This window comes from Paramormyrops kingsleyae, chromosome 6 (assembly GCF_048594095.1).
Source record: "Paramormyrops kingsleyae isolate MSU_618 chromosome 6, PKINGS_0.4, whole genome shotgun sequence".
In the NCBI taxonomy this organism is placed as follows: Eukaryota; Metazoa; Chordata; class Actinopteri; order Osteoglossiformes; family Mormyridae; genus Paramormyrops; species Paramormyrops kingsleyae.
This window is the reverse complement of record NC_132802.1, coordinates 339371-362871: the sequence shown is the minus strand read 5'-3', so window position 1 is coordinate 362871 and position 23501 is coordinate 339371. Positions and strand designations below refer to the sequence as shown.

Sequence of the window (23501 nt, the reverse complement as noted above, 5' to 3'; positions counted from 1 at the left end):
CAGTAGACAGTATATTGCCATGGAATCTCATTGAGTGCCTTTAGACACGTCAGCAGCAGGCTTGCGTCTGTATTGTTCTCTTGTCTAGGGGCACTATACTGCTGTGCAATGCGATTATAGTCATTCCTCATGTCTGAGTGAATGTCCATTCAGAGCCCATTGTTTGCATGTTCATTTGGAAGCAACAACAAAGCAGGAATGTAGCCATCAATGCTGCATCAATGCTTCCAATCCAACTTTAAAAACTGGTTTAAAAATTACTTGGACTCGTATCCCTAACCCTGAACAGTAAAACACCTTGTATCATAACTGAAGCCTTACACCCCTAAAAGTGTATGTCAAAGTTCTGTAGGCTGGTTTGTTTGGAGGAATGGCTGGTAAGTTGGTTTATTTGTGGCCTGGCTGTTCAAGTTCCAATTCACATCTCATGTCAGTTTAGACCCTAGATTGATCTAGAACTTTCATAATTTGCCTTCCCTCTCTGTCTTTTTTATTAGCACCCAGATCCATTTCACTGTGGCCATTGACTTTACCGCTTCCAATGGTAAGTTTCCCTCCTCTGTGAAATGCTTTGGCTCTGATCTGAAACTACAAACCACTTACCCTCAAAAATGGCTGGACAGATTCTGCTCGCCGCCTTTCCATATATTCCAGCAGTCTTTGGAGTGTTTTTTAAAGTAGAGGTTGAGATAAGTGTTAAATAATAAAGATGAGTGGTACATAAATATGGAAAAATGGGAGTTATGGAGAGATATTGTAGAAGTAAAAATGTAATGGTTTGAGGTAAATGGAAACAATTAGGAAATGAATGGTAAATGTTTAAGGCTGAATTGGAGATTGTTTGGGTGGATGGTTTGCAGTTAGTAGGTGGTGGTGAGAAATATAGAGAAAAAATTCATGTAGGGAGTGAAATAAAGAAGCAAACAAATTAATTAAAATAACAGAAATTATTATAGAAATAATAGAATAATGGAAATATTTGAGAATAAATCGAGGACAGTTTTATGGTGAATTGAAAAGGTTTGAAGTTATCTTCCCCCTCCCCCCCACACAGGAAACCCCTCCCAATCCACCTCACTGCACTATATGAACCCCTATCAAATGAATGCCTACGCCATGGCCCTCAAAGCTGTGGGCGAGATCATCCAGGACTACGACAGTGACAAGATGTTCCCCGCTCTGGGCTTTGGGGCCAAGCTGCCCCCTGATGGACGGGTGTCCCATGAATTTCCGCTGGTAAATACCCCGGTCATGCACACTAACAGCACCCCCACACAGCCATTCCCATGCACGCCTATGGCCATGCATGCCCACAATCCTTTGTTTCATATCTGGATTCCCAAAAATAACTCATTTAACCTGAACAAAGAATGGAAGGGTTTAATAGTATGAGAATCTCTGCAGAAACATTAGGGAACATCAGTATGAATCCTTGCCAAAGGATAAAGGATTATCAATGTGAATTCATTGTAGAGAAAAAAGGATTGCAATAAGAACCCCTACAAAAGAATAAGGGAGAGTTGATGTGAACCCTTACAGAAGGATAAGGGGCTGTCATTGTGGTGTCATCACAGCAGTGATTGTTTCTTCCTTTGTGAAACACCCACACTGACAGTCATTTAATTTATTCCAGGAACATCCGCACTCTTTCTTGATTTTCTTCAAAATAATCCCTTCGTCCATCTTAGAACTCCCATCCTCATGATCCATTCATTTCATCTAGTTTCACAAACTGCTCTTCAAAGCATGTTATAAGGTCTGTCCACTTAGAAATTGCATTTGTTTTTTTTTCCTTTCTTTCTTTGTGTATACATGTTTGTATTAGATATATTTATTATTAGATATATTTATTGACATAAAATGATAGGCAAAGTGGCTTCTCTAGCCCATTCCTATTGGCTCCTGAACAAGGAAACCTATCACTTCACAGGGACCTCATCTTTTCCAAAGTGCCTTGACTGCAGGTTTATCACCCTACAAGCCATCATAGTGGCAGAAATACAGGCACAACAACTACTGTTTCATTATTATCCGGCTTGCTAAGTGGACATCCACTCTCTCAAGGTTCATGTCCTCCGTCTTTGACTGTTAAACATTACGTTTGCCTGGAAAGAGGTGGCTTTCCCACAAGCCAAACCTTTTCCTTGACCGCGAAGCCAAGCCAGTCAAATCAGAACAGCGATTATGCCTCAAATGAATAAACCTCCAATGTTAACATTTAAAATCATAGTTGACTTGTGTTAAGTCAACATTTTAAACTGAAAAACCATGCTATAAAGGCCTTATAAACTAAACCTTGACATCGATGAATGAATGCAGAGCCATTTAATTTCATCTGCAGAACGGCAATGCAGAGAACCCATACTGCAGCGGAATGGAGGGCATCTTGGAGGCTTACCACCAGAGTCTGAAGACGGTACAGCTCTATGGACCTACAAACTTCGCTCCAGTTGTCAACCATGTAGCCAGGTAGAACTTTGGACACGGCCATACGTACAACCTAAAACACACCCTCTAACCACAATGCTCCTCCACACACCAGTCTCTACTTTTTTCCCCATAATTCACGGGTCCTTCACATAGATCTCCCCCCTCAGGCCTGACCATAAGCCCCAGATAATTAGCTCATGATCGAATATTTCAGAAACGTCATGGGCTACGAAGAGCTATTGTTCTGATTACAAGTTCATATCTTTAAGTACCAAGTCATTTTCTGTGAAATGTTCTTTAGTCGTGTAGTCTTGCTGACAGCTCTCCCCTGATTCTGCCCACTAATCATTTTCGACATTTATACATTACCACCAAACAAGAAGAAAGCTGTATATTGCATTTGCCATGTTCCCCCCGGCTCATTAATGGAAACGTTGGCAACAGTCCTAATATTTATTGGTCTTCCATGATTTTTATTGTCATTATTCTTCCTGTTATTATGATGGCTTTCATCAAGATGTATCAAAGGTCTTTGCTTCCCAAAGTTAACATAAGGCTTGCGTCCCTGTCAGGTATGCTTCTGCAGTCCATGATGGCTCACAGTACTTCGTGCTCCTCATCATCACAGATGGTGTCATATCGGATATGGCCCAGACCAAGGAGGCTATTGTCAACGTTAGTACCTCAGTCTCCTACCATCTGCATGTTTTATGTGCTGGGTGGCCACTTCTCTATAGCCATCCTCTGCAGTTTTTCCGGCTCCATATGGCTAGTTCAGTCTGCTCAGATCCCAGATCATGCTTGTTTTGATTCAGCTGACGTAGGAGAAGCCTGTATCTCTCCAGGATGGAAGGGGGCCCTGACTACCCAGCAGACTGGATTTAAAGGGAATTTGCGACTGTTAGTCAAACTGTTTGAACGGCCACACCTTCCTTTTAAGATCTTGTCTGCTGCTCTATCTCGCCCTGGCCAGGCGTCTTCCTCTTTCTTGCTCGTCTAGTCCATCTTCACATTTTGTCATGATTCCACCTCTGACTCAACCTCTCCTTCCCCTTTCCACATCCTCTTGTCAGCCAGCACCAGATGAAATGATTAGCAGAACTTTGGCTGCTCAACAGTTTCTCAGAAAGTGAATGACATGTGCCGCTCTTATACCTTCTGCTTTTATGCAGAAATTGCATTGGAAACATTAACAAATCTCGGACAAAATGCTATCGTTATTAAATCTGATAAAATGAAGGTCAAAGAAAGTGAAATATAATCTCATACAAGCTTGTAATGTGGTTGTATTATCTCAATTTGATCCATATACAAGGTCCATATCAGTTACAGCTTCCTTACAAATTATTTTGCATGTGTGCCCAAGTCATTTATTTACTACTGTTATGTTTTTTAGGTAAAAGACTGTGTATTCTCCTAAAGAGAACACAAGTGGCTGCATTGCCTTTGGTACCACACAGCCTTCTAATCTTTCCCCTTTGCTGTAATAAATAAAAAGCCAGGTTCTCTTAAAGAGCACAGTGTGAGAAACTGGAATTCTTTCTCCCAGAATTCCTAGGCATCCTGATGTTGGAGCCACTGAGGTACTCTGAGCAAGGTACCACCCCCAAGTATTGCTCCTTGGGTGCTGACTTAACTGCCCCCTGCTATGTCACAATGTGACATATGGGTTAAATGTAGAGGACATGTTTTGTTGTTGTGTGCTATGGTTTGTCAACAATGACAACTGATCACTTCCCCCCTTTTTCAAGATAAACCTACCTTGAAAAACTTCTGTCAGTTGTTTTTATAATCCAGATTTCATGAAGACTGCCTCGCAGTATGTTAATTAGAGCATGAACCCAGCAGTTCCCACAGAATAAAAGTATATTCTAATAGCTTGTCGCGTAACTAGCAAGCACTGCAGTTTATGATACTGTGACCCAGCATTGAGGGTGTGGGTACTGTGTGTATAATGCATTATTAAATGTATCTATAGTGTACTATGACCATTATAATGCAGTATGAAGGTATTTGATGCATTATAGATATAGGTATTTACAATGCATAATAAACAATGCTATTATGTGTTATGCCTTTTTTGTAAATATTTATAGCTGTGTTTATAACACTTTATGAATACATTACGATGCATTATGAAGGTATCTGTAATGCAGTTATATGACTGCTTTAAGTAAAGAGTTACTGAGCAAATTCTTTAGTGGTACAACAAAGTTCATCAACAGCCAAATATAATTATCAATTTTTACTCCAAAGGGTTAGGCTTGGGTGAGAAGACATGTACAAAAGATTCCAAGTCCACATCAATGATTAAAAATACTGCCAATATAATGCAAAAATCAGAACACCAAAACAGGCAGCCACAGCAACAAGGACAGTACCTCGCAAATATTTTCCTTGAAAAACCTGCTCTCTAAGTGTCCAATATTCATATGAAGCAGGGTGTGGCCTGGCTGAGCGTGGCTGCTGGGGGTATTGACTGGCCGTGGGTGTTACTTTATGACAATTTCAACAGATACAATCTATTAACATTTCTCAAGGCAGGAATATTTGTGTTAGCCATTGCATCACGTATGGATGCCAAGTATGAATAAAGGCATGATGGCTGCACTTTGACATGTAATTCTTACAATCAGCCATACAATAGGCAGCCATAAGTTACACGAGGGCTGTTTGCAAGGCATTTTGTGTGGCCCAGCATAGTTGGCAGATTGCCATTATCTCTCTAATAGCTGAACATTTCTCCAAGATAAAAAAAACATTTTTGTAAAGCTTAAATGAGCCCCATTAGTTTCCAAAACCTAGCAGCTGTTTGTATGGTTATATGTTGCTGTTCTGTTCTTTCCAGGCTGCTAAACTTCCAATGTCTATCATCATTGTTGGAGTAGGACAGGCAGAGTTTGATGGTAAGATATCAGCTTTTAAATCATATTACTACCTCTTATTTATATCCCTGTCACACACACACACACACAGTCCATGTATTCATATCTTTGTGGGGACTCTCCATACCCAGCTATGACAACCTTAATCACTACCCACCCTTAACCATAAGAAACCAAATAAAATACAACATTTTTGGCATTTTTAGTTTTTTGATTGCAGTCACATATTGTCATAAGATTGAGAAATGGTTCCCACAATGTCTAAATAATGGATTTTTATCTCATTGTGGGGACATTTGGTCCTCAAAATGTTATATATGACCCCCTTCAACCAAATACACACACACACCTTTGTGGAACCTAGTGCTGAAGACCTAAAATTCATCATCAAAAACCTGTTTCTAGCATTCATATCTGTTAACAGTTATGTATTATTAAATATAAAATAGACCCTATTTCTATGACAGGGTAATAGGATCATACTTGACCCAAGGCCTATCCTACTTATTTTGTTGGTGCCGTGTGTCATTCCCAGGATAACAATTAGCAACAGCATGGGACTGTTAATCTTTCCCAGCTAACAGGGAACGTTTCAAGAACTTTATCTAACATTACATGAAGGTCTTCTCAAAGCTGGCAGAGAATATTATTTCCACATGTTACATTTCAACAAAGATTCTGTCAGCACAATTACATTAACTGAACATCCTTTTAACGTAATCAATCTTCAAAATATTATTTTATGATAAAATTATGTTATAAAAGTGTTATATGTGAGAACATGCTGTTTATCTTTGGACCGTGACAGTTACCCGCTGTTATATCATGCCCTTTGTTTATTTTTACGTTATTAATCTTAGCTGTAGTAGTGGGATAATATTCTGAGAACATCAGGAAAATTGGACACTATGAACTTTTTCAAACCTTAACTGTAACATTCTGTAAGAATTTATTTTAGCCGGGTTAGCTGATTCTGCCTGAAATGGGCCACACATTACATTCAGACATCATCACACAGACTTTCTTGTGAACAAACATGCCGTGTCATTATTTAAGCATCTGCTATAATCTGAAGGGGCAGAGAGAGCAGGTTGTTGAGCTTATAAAGCCGCCAGTGTGACTGGCTGTTAATTTGAGGGTGCTGTGGTTGTCATCATCCCCAAAGTGTGTGGTTAATAACAAGATGTCGACCTACTGGACTTGCTCCATGTGCCTTGAAGTGAGTATAACCACCAACAGCTGCTGCAGAGATTCTCTGTCATTTTGCATCTCAAGGGGCATGAAGGGGAAGGCACTGGGTTTATAAGCAGAAGCTTTAAATCTCATCCTGCAGTGAGTCTGATACTATTGTACAATTTTCACTTAACAACCAAGATCCTTTGTTGTGACTAAATCGTTAAGTGAATTGGTCAGTAAGCAAGGAGCCTCCCCTTACTGACCATCAGTGTGGCATGGTGCAGACGAAGAAACAAGGGTGACAATCCACTGATGGTTCCAAGACAACAGGCGTTTATTGAACACAACTAATCACACTGGGGAAAAACACCAAGACAAAGGGCCACAAGGGGTCAGAACCTAAACAGGGGAAACTCAAATTAGAGAACTATAAAAAAACCCAGGGAACAGAACTAGGTAAACAGGCAGAATAGCAACATATGGTAACACAAGCACAATGACTGACTCAAGAGCAGAGCAGGAGCAGGTACTTAGAAACACACAAGGCTAACAAGACACAGTGCATTTAGGTGAGTACAATGTCCAAATAACCAATCAATAAAAGCACAGGACAACGAGCAACAGGTGGAGTTGATTTACAGAACTAGAAAGCTTAATAGACATCAAAACTAGGAGATATAAATGAGACACTAGTAATACAATGCAAAGCTAGTCAATGTGGAACAAAAAGGTACGAAACAAATACACTAAAATGGCAAACTGATCACAGCGAAGCAAATAGAAAGTAATAAATACAGTGGAACCTCGGATTATGAGTAACGCGGTTTACGAGTGTTCCGCAAGACGAGCAAAGATTTTTAATAAATTTTGACTTGGAAACCGAGCAAGTCCTGGTTTACGAGTGCCAAGTATCATCAAAAATCATATAGCACACATGCGCTCCTTGTTTTTCTTGTTTTTACATGCGGTCAGCCGAGTGCACGTCATCACAACTGAACCAATGGTTATTCACTTTCTCACGCTGCGGAATTGTGGGTAATCGTCTCCCATGCTCGGTCTCAGTCGGCATGCCTCACTCGTATAGTCACAATTTAGTAGAAAAGCACCACCTGAATAAGGGCGTAGCAGTGCGAGCGATGAATCTGTTTAACGACAATGCAATGTCCACATTTTTGCGAAAACGAAAAGGAGGCAAAAGAGGCTGTCATTGGATGGGTTCCTTGTTAAAGTCGCACAAACAGAAAAAAATTCCAGTGAGCCAACAGATAGCAGTGATTCCGTTAATGATAGTGAAAGTCGTCCTACAAAATAACCCTCCTCTTCTCCTCTCTCGTCTCCCTCACACCATCCACGATTCTTTTCAAAGGTAAAGCGCTGGTTAATTTGTTTTATGTATTTTTACTTTATATTTTGTATTAATAATTTTTATATGAATATTTTTGAGTTGTGGAACGGATCATTTGAGTTTCCATTATTTCTAATGGGAAAATTTGCTTTGATGTACGAGTGCTTTGGATTACACACATGTTTCCGGAACGAATTATGCTCGTAAACCAAGGTACCACTGTACTGGGGAAACAGAAAAACCAATAAACAGATAAGGCTGGCCTCTCTGGCCAGCCTTGAACCCATGACCAGAGAGTTAATAGTCTGAGTTACACACTCCACCCACTGAGCTAGGGACTAGTATGAAGACAGAGGAGGGAACAGGATGGCCAGGAACACCTGGTGGCGAAATGAGGAAGAGACTTGATGCTGAGACACCGCGCTGCTGTTTCCATGACCAAAGTTCTCATACAGCATACAATACCAAGAGCTGGTCATACGTGTAAGTCTGGACGGTCATTAAACAGGTAGGTCATTAAGTGAGGAGTGTCTGAATTCAAATATGCAGCACTGAAATACTGTGATACACTTGGCTAAAAAAATCTCAGTGAAGACACCTATTTTAACTCAGTGTGTGAAACACATCATATTTTGTTATAGCCATGGTGGAACTGGACGGTGATGACATCAGGATTTCTTCACGGGGGAAGCTTGCTGAGCGAGACATTGTCCAGGTAGGCTTCTTTCTCTGTCTTCTAATGGGCGTACCTTTGCCAGCACCTAACCTGCACAGGATGAATGGGACTTTGCTCCTGAGACACCAAAAGTCAGTCAATTAACCCTAACCTGAGCCTTTGCTCCTGGGACAACAAAAAGGCAGTCAGCTGCACTGTTCAGTCATTTACATTTACAGCATTTGGCAGACACCCATAGCCAGAGCGACTTACATAAGTGCTTAGAAGTCTCATCAGTGAATACATTATGATACTGGTTCAATAGAAAAAAACTATTTTGGCAAGTAATGCTTTTTTTTTTTTTTATAAGAGTATGATCCTGGAAGTGTCAATCCAAGTACAGTGGAACCTTGGAACGCCTCTTAACTCGACCGAAAACTCAGAATACGACAAAACAAAACAGACGTCCTAAAACTTGTGTGGATCGAGACACATCTCTGATGGGTTGAAACAAAGGCAAATGGCCCTACTGGGATGTTGATGCCTATGAATCGCTTTCAGTCTCGCAGTACCTCTCAATCAAGTTTGATGTGTGAAAGCTGTGTTCCTGTGTGAAAGGTGAATTTTATTGTGCTTTATCTAGATTACATTTAGTGATACAGTAATCATAAAAGTGAGCAGTGGTAGCAGCAAACCATAGAGGAAAGTACAGTCGAACCTCGTTACAACGTACCCCGTTTATAACGTTTACACCAATACAACATTCAAATTTCGATGTCCCGAATTCGCATAATGCATTATTCCATTTGCCGGTATCGCTTAGAACGTACACCTTTACAGCGTAAACTTCGATATAACGTATGATTTTCAGAGGAAAATAGGCAAATTGACCTTCGTTACAACGTACAGCCTCATCTTCCGAGCGCACGCACAATTCAGAATCGGCTGTTGCCGGCCATCTACATCGCTTAGCAACGCCTTATGCTACGTTCACACAGCAAGCGTCAAAGACGCCAGCCGTCGCTCCCGCCGCCCTGAACACGACGCTACCCAACGCCGGAGACGCTCTCTGACGTCATAGAGTGGGCGGGGACAAGGCCACTCAGAATGCCAGGCTCTGAGAACTTTTTAACGACAGTTCTACTAAAACACATAATTATGTTTTGACAAACACTAATGCTATAAATAGGTTTAACATTACCGACAATTTGCACTGTTTTCTCTGCTATGGCGCCAAAATTACTACAAAAAAATATATTATGCACTTCACCATCTCACCTGGAACACCGATTGTTTCGGACACTCTGGTCCATGCCTCATTTTTTTTATTTATGTCCCTGTATGCAAACAGAGACACATCATATATAACTGGGTACCCGGCCACAGCAATAATAAGTCTCTTCTCCATTGTGCCTAGGAACGGTTGGGTCGGAACAAAAGTTTACACGTTTATGTTCTGCGGCGCTCTCTTTAGCGGAGCATCTCTACATTCCCATTGGCTGCCACCCAACCGCGTCACAGCTCATTACCATAAAGTTGACTGGATTCAACTTCTGTCTGACGCTCCCGCCGCCCAGATCGCGACGCGCCGCGCCGCTCCTCGACGCCTCCCGACGCTCCCTCCCATAGAGAATGAATGACTTCCGGTCGCTTTGACGCTCTCGCCGCTCGCAGTGTGAACGTAGCATAACTGTATGAACTTATCCTCACGAAGCATTCCACGCCGGCCGGACTCCTTGCATGCAGCCCCCGTTTTTTCATGGTTTTGCATGGTGTCATGCTGCCGCATATCAAGCAAGATGCCTGCTAAAAGGAAACGGATTTCGCTGACCGACAAGGTGGAAATAATTCAGAATTATACATGGCAGCCTTATACTGCCGACGCGAACTAAGTTCTGAAACTGTGTGGTTATTGGGGTAATTGTGTGACATATAGTGAAAGAAATTAACAAAAGACAGATGTCTAACACATGTATCAAAATTTATTTCAGCCAATTGAATCATATACAGGTGCATAATTTCGGTTTGACATTAGGTTACAGTAAGGCGATTTGAACGATAAGCCGGCAGTGGATTTTGCGTTATGTCGGCTGTCTATGAGTAACTGATATTAACCTAGTTTGAAGAATATAGTTCCTATTACAGTATATTCTTCAAACTACACAAGCTGTATGTCATAGTGTCTACTTGAGGGGTGTTTTCTAAAAGTTTTTTTATATACATTTTGTGTTCTATCATTCATTTTGAGGGACTTGGTTACAACGTACTATGGTTATAACGTACAAATTCTTAATTCCCCCGAGGTACATTGTAACGAAGTTCGACTGTAGTGAGTGTAACTGTACAACTTAAAATGGAAATTATAGCCTTGAAGGTGGTACGTGTGTGTCTGCTCTTGCTTCGGAGTATGGGATTGTCATTAATTTAATGTTTATTGCTTTTGAACGTGTGCTTTTTCGTGCATATTAGTTTTATATTGATTGTTAATGTTTTTTGTCATTAGTTAGGTAGATAGATAAGTTACATTAGGCAATCATTAGGTCTGGAATGGATTGAATTCATTTACATCATTTCTTATGGAGAAATTTGACTTGGACCTCGACCATATTGCAACCCGACCAGCCTTCTGGAACTGATTAAGTTTGTGTTCCAAGATACCACTGTACTTCCAAAAGAGGTAGGTTTTTAGTTGTCGCTTGAAGGCTCCCAATGACTCCACTGTTCGGACATCTAGTGGAGGTTCATTCCACCACATAGAGTAGGTGCCAAAACAGAGAAGAGTCTCTGCATGTCTTCCTTGCACTTTGAGAGATGGTAGGACCAGCCGAACAGTGCTGGAGGATCGGAGAGAGTGTGGTGCAGTGTGGGGTGAGAAGTTCTTTTAGGCAAGAGGGTGCTGGTCCATTTTTGGCTTTGTAGGCGAGAATCAGTGTTTTGAATCTGATGCGGGCAGCCAGTCGACTAGGGTAAGACATAAAGTACCTCAGAGTAACAGAGTAACATATAGTGAGAAGTCGGCACGGTCAGGCCTGTACATCCATTAAGCCAATGCTGATTGCTAGTTTTTGGTTTTTACAGGTTTTTAAGAAATTGTTTGAGTTGAGGGATTCCGATATAAGAGAATGCCAGTGCTAGGTCAACAGCCGCCTGAGTGATCTTTACAATATTCACACTATGCTACAGGTGTTTCAGGCTTGTAGGTTTTCATCAACCATGCAAGGCCGAATCATAAATTTCCACTGTTACTTGTTAGCACTGTTGTAATTGTCAGATAATGCTGTTGTAAAACACTAAAATCTTAAAAAATTTCTCACTTGTACATCACAAAATCTGAGACATTATCAATAATTATTGTGCTAAATGAGTAACACATTTATTGACATGAATTGCCAGTCCCTGTGGAAGCCCCAATGGGCACATAGCACTCACAGTCAACTGATGGGATGCCGCAAAAGCAAAGAACTCCGCTGTATATGTTTGTATGTTTATGTACCCTAATTGCCTCGGCACATTGCTGCGTTCATGCTGAGGGCTTTGTGGTAGGTGACGGGCCTGAAGCTCTGTTCCTGGTGGTGTTATGACTAATGGAGTGAGATTAGTAATTTCTGCTAGTGTCTGCTAGGGGTGATGGCGTTTTCAGGTGGAATGAGGCAAGACACTTATGCTGTTACCCTTCAGGTAAGAAGAATCTAGACAGAATTTGAGGGCAAAAAAAGAACAGAACTGATCCATTCAAACCCTAACCCACTCCTGTCATTTATGCCCCCCCCCACACACAAGGGTGTATCGTTCTTCAGGTTACTTATAAAACAAAAAAACTGCTGAAACATCAACAGAGTTTGTAAATGACAACCATGATTATTGGCAGGTAATTCGCAATTCACATTTTGTATTATTGTGTTTTGCCACGTATTTCATTGCTTCTAATAACAATAATGACAATTTATTGATCCCATGTGGGGAAATATCTTTCTGCCAAGCCTTCTCTCCATAACACACATATAGGGTTAAGGCCCTTCATATCACAGGCTTAGCCAGCTGAGCCACATGCTGCCCCCCTAAGGCTGTTTATTGTTACTGTTACTGTTAGCAGTTAGACTGACATCCAGTGTCACTTTCCTGCAGTTTGTGCCATTTCGGGATTACATGGACCGGACTGGGAACCATGTGCTTAGCATGGCTCGTCTGGCCAAAGATGTGCTTGCTGAGATTCCGGAGCAGTTCATCTCCTACATGAAGTCCCGTGCCATCAAGCCCAACACGAATGTGCCCAGGCACACACCCAGCGGACATACCCTGCATACCCAGATCTGAGTTGGGCGCTTGAGAGCAGGACGATGGTGAGCTTGAGGCGCAAGTTGGTGTTAGTCAACCTTAACACTTAAAGGCATCCAGGGAGTGGAGAACTTCTGGTGGAATTTACAGACATTTAAGCAACCCTTTGGGTCAATTACCATTGGCTTTCTGAGTAGGAAGACAAGGAGAGTCTCCTTTGCTCATGAATGTGACTTTTTTGGGTAAAGGAATGCAGTGGAAAGGGGGTTGAGAGCAAGGCTGGTTGACAATTCATAGTTTTGGCTCCTAAGTAGGGATGTTTTGGGACATTTCTTGGTTTGGGGAAGGCAATTTACATGACTGCATTGGGTGTGCTCACTGGGGTGGTAGATGGTAAATTAATGAAATCTTTTGAACTTGAAATGTAATTTTTACAGTGGCTTGCAATCTCTTAAACCCTCCCATAAAATGATCAGATTTGCTTAAATTACAAATAATACATATATTATTCCAAGTCTAAGTCAAATCACTTATTTGTCAGCATATCTTTTACACTTAACTGTAGCTAAGTGTGTGTGTCTCAAGGAGAGAATGTAAAAAGATGCCTTCCAAGGTACTTGATTTAATGCATTTATGAGTTATTAACTTTTGTGTGTCATCTGCAGCTTTTGCAGAAATCCCCAAATATTCCAAAAAAAATCTATTTAATTTCTCTTGCTGACCTCAAAATATATCAAAATCCTGGGAAAGTCACGATGCAAAAGGCTCAATGATAATAATAATATGCCACATTGTGTTAAAGATGATTATCATATTATGGTCTCCTATGGCTTGGATATTCATGGCATGATATCCTTTGCGACACACACATGTTGATGGCATGGTAGCCTTTGTGGCACATGTATGTTGACAGTATTGTAGCCTTTGTGGCACATGTATGTTGACAGTATTGTAGCCTTTGTGGGACATGTATGTTGATAACTAGACAGAACACCAGCCTCAGAAGGACAATGGTAAGTAATTCAACATATAAAGACGTCAGCTTGCATTAGTAGATGAAACACTTAAACAAATAAATGAAGGTTGTAAAATAACACATTTTCAACAGGCTAGACTTCTGCTGGCTACTTACATTTACCAACAGGTCACTCAATGAGAATGAATGACACAACCGATTGGCTACTTCTAGCACCGCGGTGGTTAAAATGGTACGGTCTACATTAGGGGTGTTTGAAATCGGTTTACATAAACAAAAGAAAAATGTTAAGACCCCCCCCAAACTGCTATTTTTGTCTCTTTGGGGGGGGGTCTTGGTCTTGATCGGGGGGTACAGTACCCCCCAGTCCGCCTCGTAATTCGAACCATGGTCACGATATATTATTTTTATCTTTATATCATGAGTGAGGTTCCATACATTTCATTGGTTGTGTGAAAGCAATAAAAGAGCAGCCATATGGATTAAATACATTTAGCTATAGCTATAGTTATCCTTAAGTTAGAGGAGTTTATTTAAAATGTTAGCATGTTAACAATAACTTAGGAATTGTTCATCTGTAATAGGTTTTCAAATCCTAACCCTAGTTCTGATGGTTACCAAGCAGATAGGATCTGCAAGGTCAGAAGTTTATGTAATACGGCCCCTGGACTTTAACTTGGCCACTCTAGAACATTGATCTTTTTGTTTTTTAATCATATTTGTATTGCTTTGGCCTTGTACTTAAGGGCATTGGGTTATTGTCCTTCTGAAATGTTTACTTTTTCCCAAACTTTGCAGACTGAAGCTGGTTTTCTTGTAATATCTCCCTGTATATTGCTCCATCCATTTTCCCTTCAATTTTGAAAAGATACTCCATTCCTGCAAATGAAAAGCATCCCAGTACCATGACACTACCACCACCATACTTCCCAGTAGATATGGTGTTAATTCAGATGCGGGTCATGAAGAGCAACCCAGTACCATGACACTACCACCACCATACTTCCCAGTAGATATGGTGTTAATTCAGATGTAGATCATGAAGAGCAACCCAGTACCATGACACTACCACCACCATACTTCCCAGTAGATATGGTGTTAATTCAGATGTGGGTCATGAAGAGCAACCCAGTACCATGACACTACCACCACCATACTTCCCAGTAGATATGGTGTTAATTCAGATGTGGGTCATGAAGAGCAACCCAGTACCATGACACTACCACCACCATACTTCCCAGTAGATATGGTGTTAATTCAGATGTAGATCATGAAGAGCATCCCAGTACCATGACACTACCACCACCATACTTCCCAGTAGATATGGTGTTAATTCAGATGTAGATCATGAAGAGCAACCCAGTACCATGACACTACCACCACCATACTTCCCAGTAGATATGGTGTTAATTCAGATGTAGATCATGAAGAGCATCCCAGTACCATGACACTACCACCACCATACTTCCCAGTAGATATGGTGTTAATTCAGATGCGGGTCATGAAGAGCAACCCAGTACCATGACACTACCACCACCATACTTCCCAGTAGATATGGTGTTAATTCAGATGTAGATCATGAAGAGCATCCCAGTACCATGACACTACCACCACCATACTTCCCAGTAGATATGGTGTTAATTCAGATGCGGGTCATGAAGAGCAACCCAGTACCATGACACTACCACCACCATACTTCCCAGTAGATATGGTGTTAATTCAGATGCGGGTCATGAAGAGCAACCCAGTACCATGACACTACCACCACCATACTTCCCAGTAGATATGGTGTTAATTCAGATGTAGATCATGAAGAGCATCCCAGTACCATGACACTACCACCACCATACTTCCCAGTAGATATGGTGTTTATTCAGATGCGGGTCATGAAGAGCATCCCAGTACCATGACACTACCACCACCATACTTCCCAGTAGATATGGTGTTAATTCAGATGTGGGTCATGAAGAGCATCCCAGTACCATGACACTACCACCACCATACTTCCCAGTAGATATGGTGTTAATTCAGATGTAGATCATGAAGAGCAACCCAGTACCATGACACTACCACCACCATACTTCCCAGTAGATATGGTGTTAATTCAGATGTAGATCATGAAGAGCATCCCAGTACCATGACACTACCACCACCATACTTCCCAGTAGATATGGTGTTTATTCAGATGCGGGTCATGAAGAGCATCCCAGTACCATGACACTACCACCACCATACTTCCCAGTAGATATGGTGTTAATTCAGATGTAGATCATGAAGAGCATCCCAGTACCATGACACTACCACCACCATACTTCCCAGTAGATATGGTGTTAATTCAGATGCGGGTCATGAAGAGCAACCCAGTACCATGACACTACCACCACCATACTTCCCAGTAGATATGGTGTTAATTCAGATGCGGGTCATGAAGAGCAACCCAGTACCATGACACTACCACCACCATACTTCCCAGTAGATATGGTGTTAATTCAGATGTAGATCATGAAGAGCATCCCAGTACCATGACACTACCACCACCATACTTCCCAGTAGATATGGTGTTTATTCAGATGCGGGTCATGAAGAGCATCCCAGTACCATGACACTACCACCACCATACTTCCCAGTAGATATGGTGTTTATTCAGATGCGGGTCATGAAGAGCATCCCAGTACCATGACACTACCACCACCATACTTCCCAGTAGATATGGTGTTAATTCAGATGTGGGTCATGAAGAGCATCCCAGTACCATGACACTACCACCACCATACTTCCCAGTAGATATGGTGTTAATTCAGATGCAGGCAATGTTATGTTTGTGACATACATAGTGTTTTGAATTTTTGCCAAATATCTCTATCTTGCTCCCATCAGACCACAAACCCTTGTCTCATATGTTAGCTGGCTCACCCATACCTTTGGGCAGACATGCTTTCATATGTCTCTTCTTGAGTCTTGTCTTTCCTCTGGCCTCCTGCACATATAGGCCAGTAATTTGTACTGTTGAGGTATGCAGTATGGTCTCTGCATGGTGGACTGGTGCACCTTCACTCCACTCTCAGCCAGTAAACTCTGAAACTCCTTCAGACTGACTGTTGGCCACATTTTGGCATCCCCCAACAGTCTCCTTTTTGTACCACTGCTCAGTTCTGAAGAAGTGGTTTGGCTTCCATAACTTTCTCAGTATTGATCCAACAGTGCCTACTGGAATGTCCAACCTCTTGGATATATTTTGTACCCTATTTTAAATTGATGACATTCAATTACTTTATCTCTAACTTTCTTATAACTTCTGTTAAGTCTAAATTTTTGTTTTTCAAATGATAGTGAAACTGGGGGGAACAACATTTATTTATTTTTTTAGATTTGACTTTGAAAACTTACTCTGAAAGAGTATGAGTTTGCACCAAAAATAATACTGACAGGAAGATATGTATATTTAGTATTTCAGGCAAATCTCATATCTGACAATTTTAAGGGCGGGTTCAATATTTTTGCAAGCCAGTAATGAATATCTTTATTGTATTGGAATTATATATAATCCCCAGTAAGAGTCTTAATTTGTTTTTCATATGCTTAGCTTCATATCACTTTCACACATGGATTGGACCACCAACATTTAGCTGTTCTCTAATGTAATTATCCTGAAACAGAACAGATCCCATGATAAGAGTCAAATATTGAAAATGGTAAGTTCAGTTATTACCGATTTAGCTACTTTGCCCCTGAGAGCAGTCATGATAGAAAAAGAAGCACAAATACAATTATTATATTATATATTATTATTTATTATTATTTACATCATCATAATCTAAGCCAAACAAACAAGCAGCAACCACCACATGAAGAATATCAGTGGTGATTATTTTGTTATTGTTGACTTTTCTATCCACCTGTGACTAATGACCTTTGCTACTGCTGACGCTGAAAGATAACCAAATTTTAGTGTACTTCGATTTTAACTCCTGCCCTCGTGACCCAGCACTGACTCCATAAGTTTACTGTTTCTCGATGTTTGCTTTTGTCTCACTAATAGCATCATCAGCAGGACACTCAGACAGAATGCCTCAGTATACATGCTTTTCCTGAGGAATCCTGGCTGTGGCAGCTATTGCCCTCTTTCAAATGGGCAACAAAGTACAGCTCAATGCGGCAGCTAGCTAGCTGTTTAACCCAGTTGTGGTTAAGAGCCAGTTAGGAAGAAACAGCCTTAATAAATTTGATTAATTGATTAATTACTGTGGTGGGAAAAGTGGGTGAAGTCTGACTGATATTAGGGAACGCAAACTTAAGTGCGAGTTTGCTCACATTCACTGGGGGGGGGGCACAGTTGTGTGAGGCTATGCTTAAAAGAAATGTTTTAATTGCATGGACACTAAAGAGTTAAATATCTACCTCTATATATGGATTGCTTGCAAGTCACCTTGCAGAAAATGAGATCATCTAATAACAAAGGGCCAGCAAATGCTGGCCTGGGATACAGACTTTAGGGGCATTTTATGTAACAGGGTTATTATCAGAGATGTTTATTTACTGAAATGAAACGTAAAAGGCAGTGTGGTAGCAGCTAAGCTGAAATGGGGGGAAACAGGGGTTTTAGGGTTATGGGTCTGTAATCAACAGGCAGATGACTTCACCACCAGATCAGTATTAAGCTCTTTGACAGAGTCCGGCCTGAGAAGCAGATGGATTGAATACTCAGCAAGGCGTTCCTCACTCTACCATTTCACCCCTTAATTGAATTCCATCAAGCATGAATTTAACCAAGCGTGAATTGCAGTGAGTGTGAATTTCATCGAGTGTAAATTTCCCCCAGCGTGGGTTTCTTTTTTCCCTAAAAAATGTCATGGTGGCTTTCCACGAGGCAGCTGATGGCTCTGAAACCTGTAACTAACCTGTCATGTGTGTAACAATCATCCCTCCTTAGCACCCCAGCTTCTCCCCATAACTGCCCTGCACCATCGCACTGCACCGTCTCACTGCACCCACCTCTGAAGCTGGATCACTGCTGAGTTCTTCTCAGCTCAGCTTAGCTCTCCTGGTTCTTCTTATTGTTTTTTAAATTTTCATAATCTCTTTCTTCCAGCCTAACCCAGATAAAATATCAGCAGCATTATCTTTACACCACATCTGTTCTATAAAATATCCTTGATGTTTTACTGAACAAATTAAAGTTAATTATCTTGCAGTTATTTTCTCTTCATTCAGCAGCAGGCTCTAGCACCATTGTTCATTTTTCTTTATCTTCCATACATCAGTTATGCTGTATGACAGCCTGATGACCTCAGTAAAATGAGCTCTTTCCAAAGTGTATATTTAATCGGTTAGCTAAAGGATTTGGCAATTGGCTTTTTGCTATAAGTACAAATGTACAAAAGTGCAAAGTGATATGTAAACACATTTTAGGTACAACTGTTTACAAAAAGACCCAGGACACCAGTATAGCAACAGTGCTTCATATTATAGTAATATAACATAAAATATGCAAATGCAATTTCATATAAGTATTTATTTATAAATAAAATTATTTCATACACAAAAAATAGTGAGTAAAAAAAGATATGCTATTGTCTGAAAATCTCTATTTGAACCAAATATAAAAAAAAAGGCCATTGTGATCCGAGATACCAAAATTGGGTTTCAGGACTCAGGGATTCAGTTATATTTGTGAGGACCTCCATTCAGCAAGATGTGTGTAGGAGACTGGACAGAGCGCCCCCTATTGCCTAAATGGGTTGAACCTTGCTGTGGAAGGCTTTGGGCTCTCATGTCAGCTGCCTCAGTCGGGTCAGAAGGTGATCTCTTTAAATCCAACCACATAATGTTCTAAGTTTCTGTTTAGCTCTAAGGTGAAGTGATTATTCATTGATGACATACCACAGCACACAGTGTACACCAGTGAAACGTGTCCTCTGCATTTAACCCATATGTGACATCGTTGCATAGCAGGGAGCAGCTAATTCAGCACCCGGGGAGCAGTGCTTGGGGGCAGTACCTTGTTCAAGGTACCTCAGTGGTACCTTGCTGGTCAGGGATTCGAACCAGCAATCTTTCGATTACAAGAGCGCTTCCCTAACCATTAGGCAACACTCTTTCAGAAATGTACATCATATCCATATTCCCTCATTCTGGGGTATTGTTCATAGCATAAAAGTTTTAAGAAAAAATGCACCAGCTCTCATTGCTGTGACTATTAGCAGTTTAGACGATAGCTTTCTTGCTGTGGTGGTTGTTGGTTTTGGTCCTTTTCTGGTGCTATTCCTGATATGTGACATCTGTGTGAGACTCTTAAGCAATCCAGAGAGCATGCATCTGGAATCCTAATCAGTCATTAACCTTAAAGCAAAGAACGTTCATTGCTTGTTTTTTTTTATTATTATCCGTGAACCTCTTATTTAACACCAATGCTAGCCATAACCTCTGGCCCACAGCAGAAATGGTGCTGGCCCAGCTCTCCTTTTAGAAGAACAAACACGATATTTCTGCAAGAATCCCTCAAAAATTCACTTACAACTGTGTCTAATAATCATCACTTTAATTCAAAGCAATTTACTGTTTTACTGATTTATGCAGCACTGTTTTACAATTGCCATCCCACCCCACGCACCCTGTACCATAGGCTCCAGGCCTACCACAACCCAAACCTGGATAAGCAATATGCAAGATGGACAGATCATGTACTTGAGGATTTCAGATTAGACATGGCCCACAGTCCAAGAATAGGGCTCCTAGCCAGGTAATGAGAATTTGAGCTTCTCGTATCATTAGCTGGTACTAGGGCACTTTTCCACCTCACCAGGTACCGTACGTTTGCTGCTTCAAAAAACTACCAAAAGTACGGTATTTCAAGGTGTTGGTTTTCCACTGATGTAAAAACTGGTACCGGCCCTGAATGACATCACAACACCAGGTGGGGTATTTTGTACCGAATTTGAAAAATGGCTGTAGTATTTTATAGGGCTGAACGATATGTGATATTAATACCAACATTGCATGTTATGCACATGCAGTTCTTACATCGCAAGGACTGGGACAGTCAGATGGGGGAAATCTTTACTCTGTCACAGGAAACAAAACTTGGCAAACATGACAATTTTAATGATTCTTTTTCAAGATTGTCTACTATATGTTTATCAGATCAGTTAAAAAGAAGTTTACCTCTGCTGCTTTTGCATGAGTGCTACATGCGTTCTCCAAGGTAATCACTCCTAGACTGGTTTGACACTTTAAAGGTCCTGGGACCCGACCAGAAGTCAATGGAAAAGGGAAAGTACTGTACCAAAAGTATGATACCTGGTGCAGTGGAAAAGTGCCCTTAGAGACCCCCACGTCTTGGTTGCCATGCCTTCCTAGACCTATAAAACAACTGATGTAACAGTCTACTAGGAAAAAGAGATGCCATGGTGTGGATTTTTCTACTCTTTTGTCCCAAACAGCCTCAGATGTTAGTGCAGTTTTGCTTACTTAACTGGGATAGCATCAGCCTTGCTAGCTAATGGCAGACAGGCCCATCTAAGCAGACAGTATGGCTGTTAGGACAGCTGTTGATCTTGCCTTGACTCAATGTAAAAGAAATCTGAGCATCCTGGAAGGTATCTCAGAATTTCTGAGAGATATATTCTCTTCCTTTTAGCACCTAGGTGGACTGTCACTTTTAGCTTGCACTTTTATAGATGGAATGCTATGTATCACTCTTTTGTCAGTTAAGTTAATACAACTACAGCTCTTTAAAATTTTGCTATTGTTAATCCTCCTGCTATGTGAAACCTTCCATTTTCTCCAGCAGCTCATCACACAATCACAATCATTTTCACTAGGCTACATCTGGGTAAAGTTTACTAAGAAATGGCGAAGGAATAAATGCCAACATTTACAGATGTTCAAATGAAGGGATCAAAGATGCTGTGGATTTCTCTTGTAGCCTTGGAGCACATTTTCATTCAGGTGGGCTATGTAACACACATGGTCAATTTTTACTACAGCAATGAACAAATATTTCTTGGGGCCAGTAAAGGAAAGCACACAGGTGTTCATAATTTAAAAATAGTGATATGTGAATTAAGTAACTCCTTATATATTTTAAATGTTTGGTATTTTCTGGTTCTCCTAGTTTAGACCCAGGACAAAGGTTATATATTGTAAACTAGTAGCTGTTTGTATCTTCTGTTCTGTTGTCACTATCAATACTAAGGAAACAGTTTGTTTTGTCAAGTAAAAACTGAAGTTGTATACTTGGTACAATTGGTTTCTTTAAAAAGAAAAAAACATTGTCTCTCATGGGACATGACAGACCCTGTCTCGTGGAAAACGTTTAAATGGCAGTCTGCACCTGCTGAGACATACACAGCCTTGAACACCCCAAGCGCCCAACACGTGCAGCATACGTGTTCCCATTTGGCAGTCTGCACCTGCTGAGACATACACAGCCTTGAACAACCCAAGCGCCCAACACGTGCAGCATACGTGTTCCCATTTGGCAGTCTGCACCTGCTGAGACATACGTAGCCTTCAACACCCCAAGCGCCCAACACGTGCAGCATACGTGTTCCCATTTGGCAGTCTGCACCTGCTGAGACATACGTAGCCTTCAACACCCCAAGCGCCCAACACGTGCAGCATACGTGTTCCCATTTGGCAGTCTGCACCTGCTGAGACATACGTAGCCTTCAACACCCCAAGCGCCCAACACGTGCAGCATACGTGTTCCCATTTGGCAGTCTGCACCTGCTGAGACATACGTAGCCTTCAACACCCCAAGCGCCCAACACGTGCAGCATACGTGTTCCCATTTGGCAGTCTGCACCTGCTGAGACATACGTAGCCTTCAACACCCCAAGCGCCCAACACGTGCAGCATACGTGTTCCCATGTGGACAGTGTGTATGTCAGTGTTAGTTGGCTGATAGCCCTTAACACTCACCAGTCATCTCTTTTGTTTATGACAAGATCCTTCTAATAGACAGTTGCCATTGCCAAGCATGCAGCTCGTACAGGCACTAGTGTTTTTCCCATTGTTCTCCCAGTTCTTCAGCTTACATTTTATGGTATCCTATTTGCATGATTCATTCATTCGTTAGATCAGACGTAAATAATCATTGTTATACAGTGCAATGTGAAATTCTTTGTATTGGATTGCCTTAAATGAAAATTAATAAAAGACTCCTTTTGCAAAAGCTAAAGAGGTGGTTTTTCTTAAAGAAATTTTTTGTTTTTATGGCATTAAACATGGAAATCTACATAAGAAAGAATCCTTTCTCTGTGAACTTTTCCATGGTCTAAGCTTCTAATTAATACTTACTCTACTAAATAATAGATTGTAACACTTCAGCTATACAGAATCATGGCACACTTCATATATCCCTATCACATTACAGATAAATAAGGAATGAAGAAGTGTGTGTGTGTGTGTGTGTGCGCGAGCGAGCGGGTTTACCTATCCTTATGGGGACACAATGTCCCCATAACATGATAAATATCCGTTTTTTTCCCTTATGGGGACCGGTTTCCTGGTCCCCATAAGGGAAAACTCTATTTTATAAAAATCGGTGACTGCTATGAAAAAACTAAAAATGCAAAAACTCTTGTATTTTGTTAGGTTACTTATAGTTATGGTTAGGGAAGGGTAGGGGTTAAGGTTGTCATAGTTAGTGTTAGCATTTTTCCCATTGAAACGAATGAGCGGTCCCCATAAGGATATGTTTACCCTACATGTGCGTGTGTGTGTGTGAAAGAGAGAGAGAGAGAGAAGGTCATGGAT

At 41.0% G+C, this 23501-nt stretch overlaps 1 protein-coding gene across 3 annotated transcripts in view; it reads left to right on the top strand.

Annotated features, from left to right (window-relative positions):
- The window catches only part of LOC111836000 (copine-5-like), a 117719-nt gene extending 94802 nt beyond the window's left edge, over positions 1–22917 (top strand). For all 3 annotated transcript variants that reach the window (XM_072713277.1, XM_072713278.1, XM_072713276.1), the window contains 7 exons: positions 498–544; positions 1055–1236; positions 2342–2469; positions 3003–3105; positions 5279–5336; positions 8478–8551; positions 12617–22917. In XM_072713277.1, the coding sequence (XP_072569378.1) occupies positions 498–544; positions 1055–1236; positions 2342–2469; positions 3003–3105; positions 5279–5336; positions 8478–8551; positions 12617–12805 (781 nt within the window). In that variant the 3' untranslated portion in view covers positions 12806–22917. The remainder of the gene's footprint in view (positions 1–497; positions 545–1054; positions 1237–2341; positions 2470–3002; positions 3106–5278; positions 5337–8477; positions 8552–12616) is intronic.
- The last annotated feature ends 584 nt before the right edge of the window (positions 22918–23501 follow it).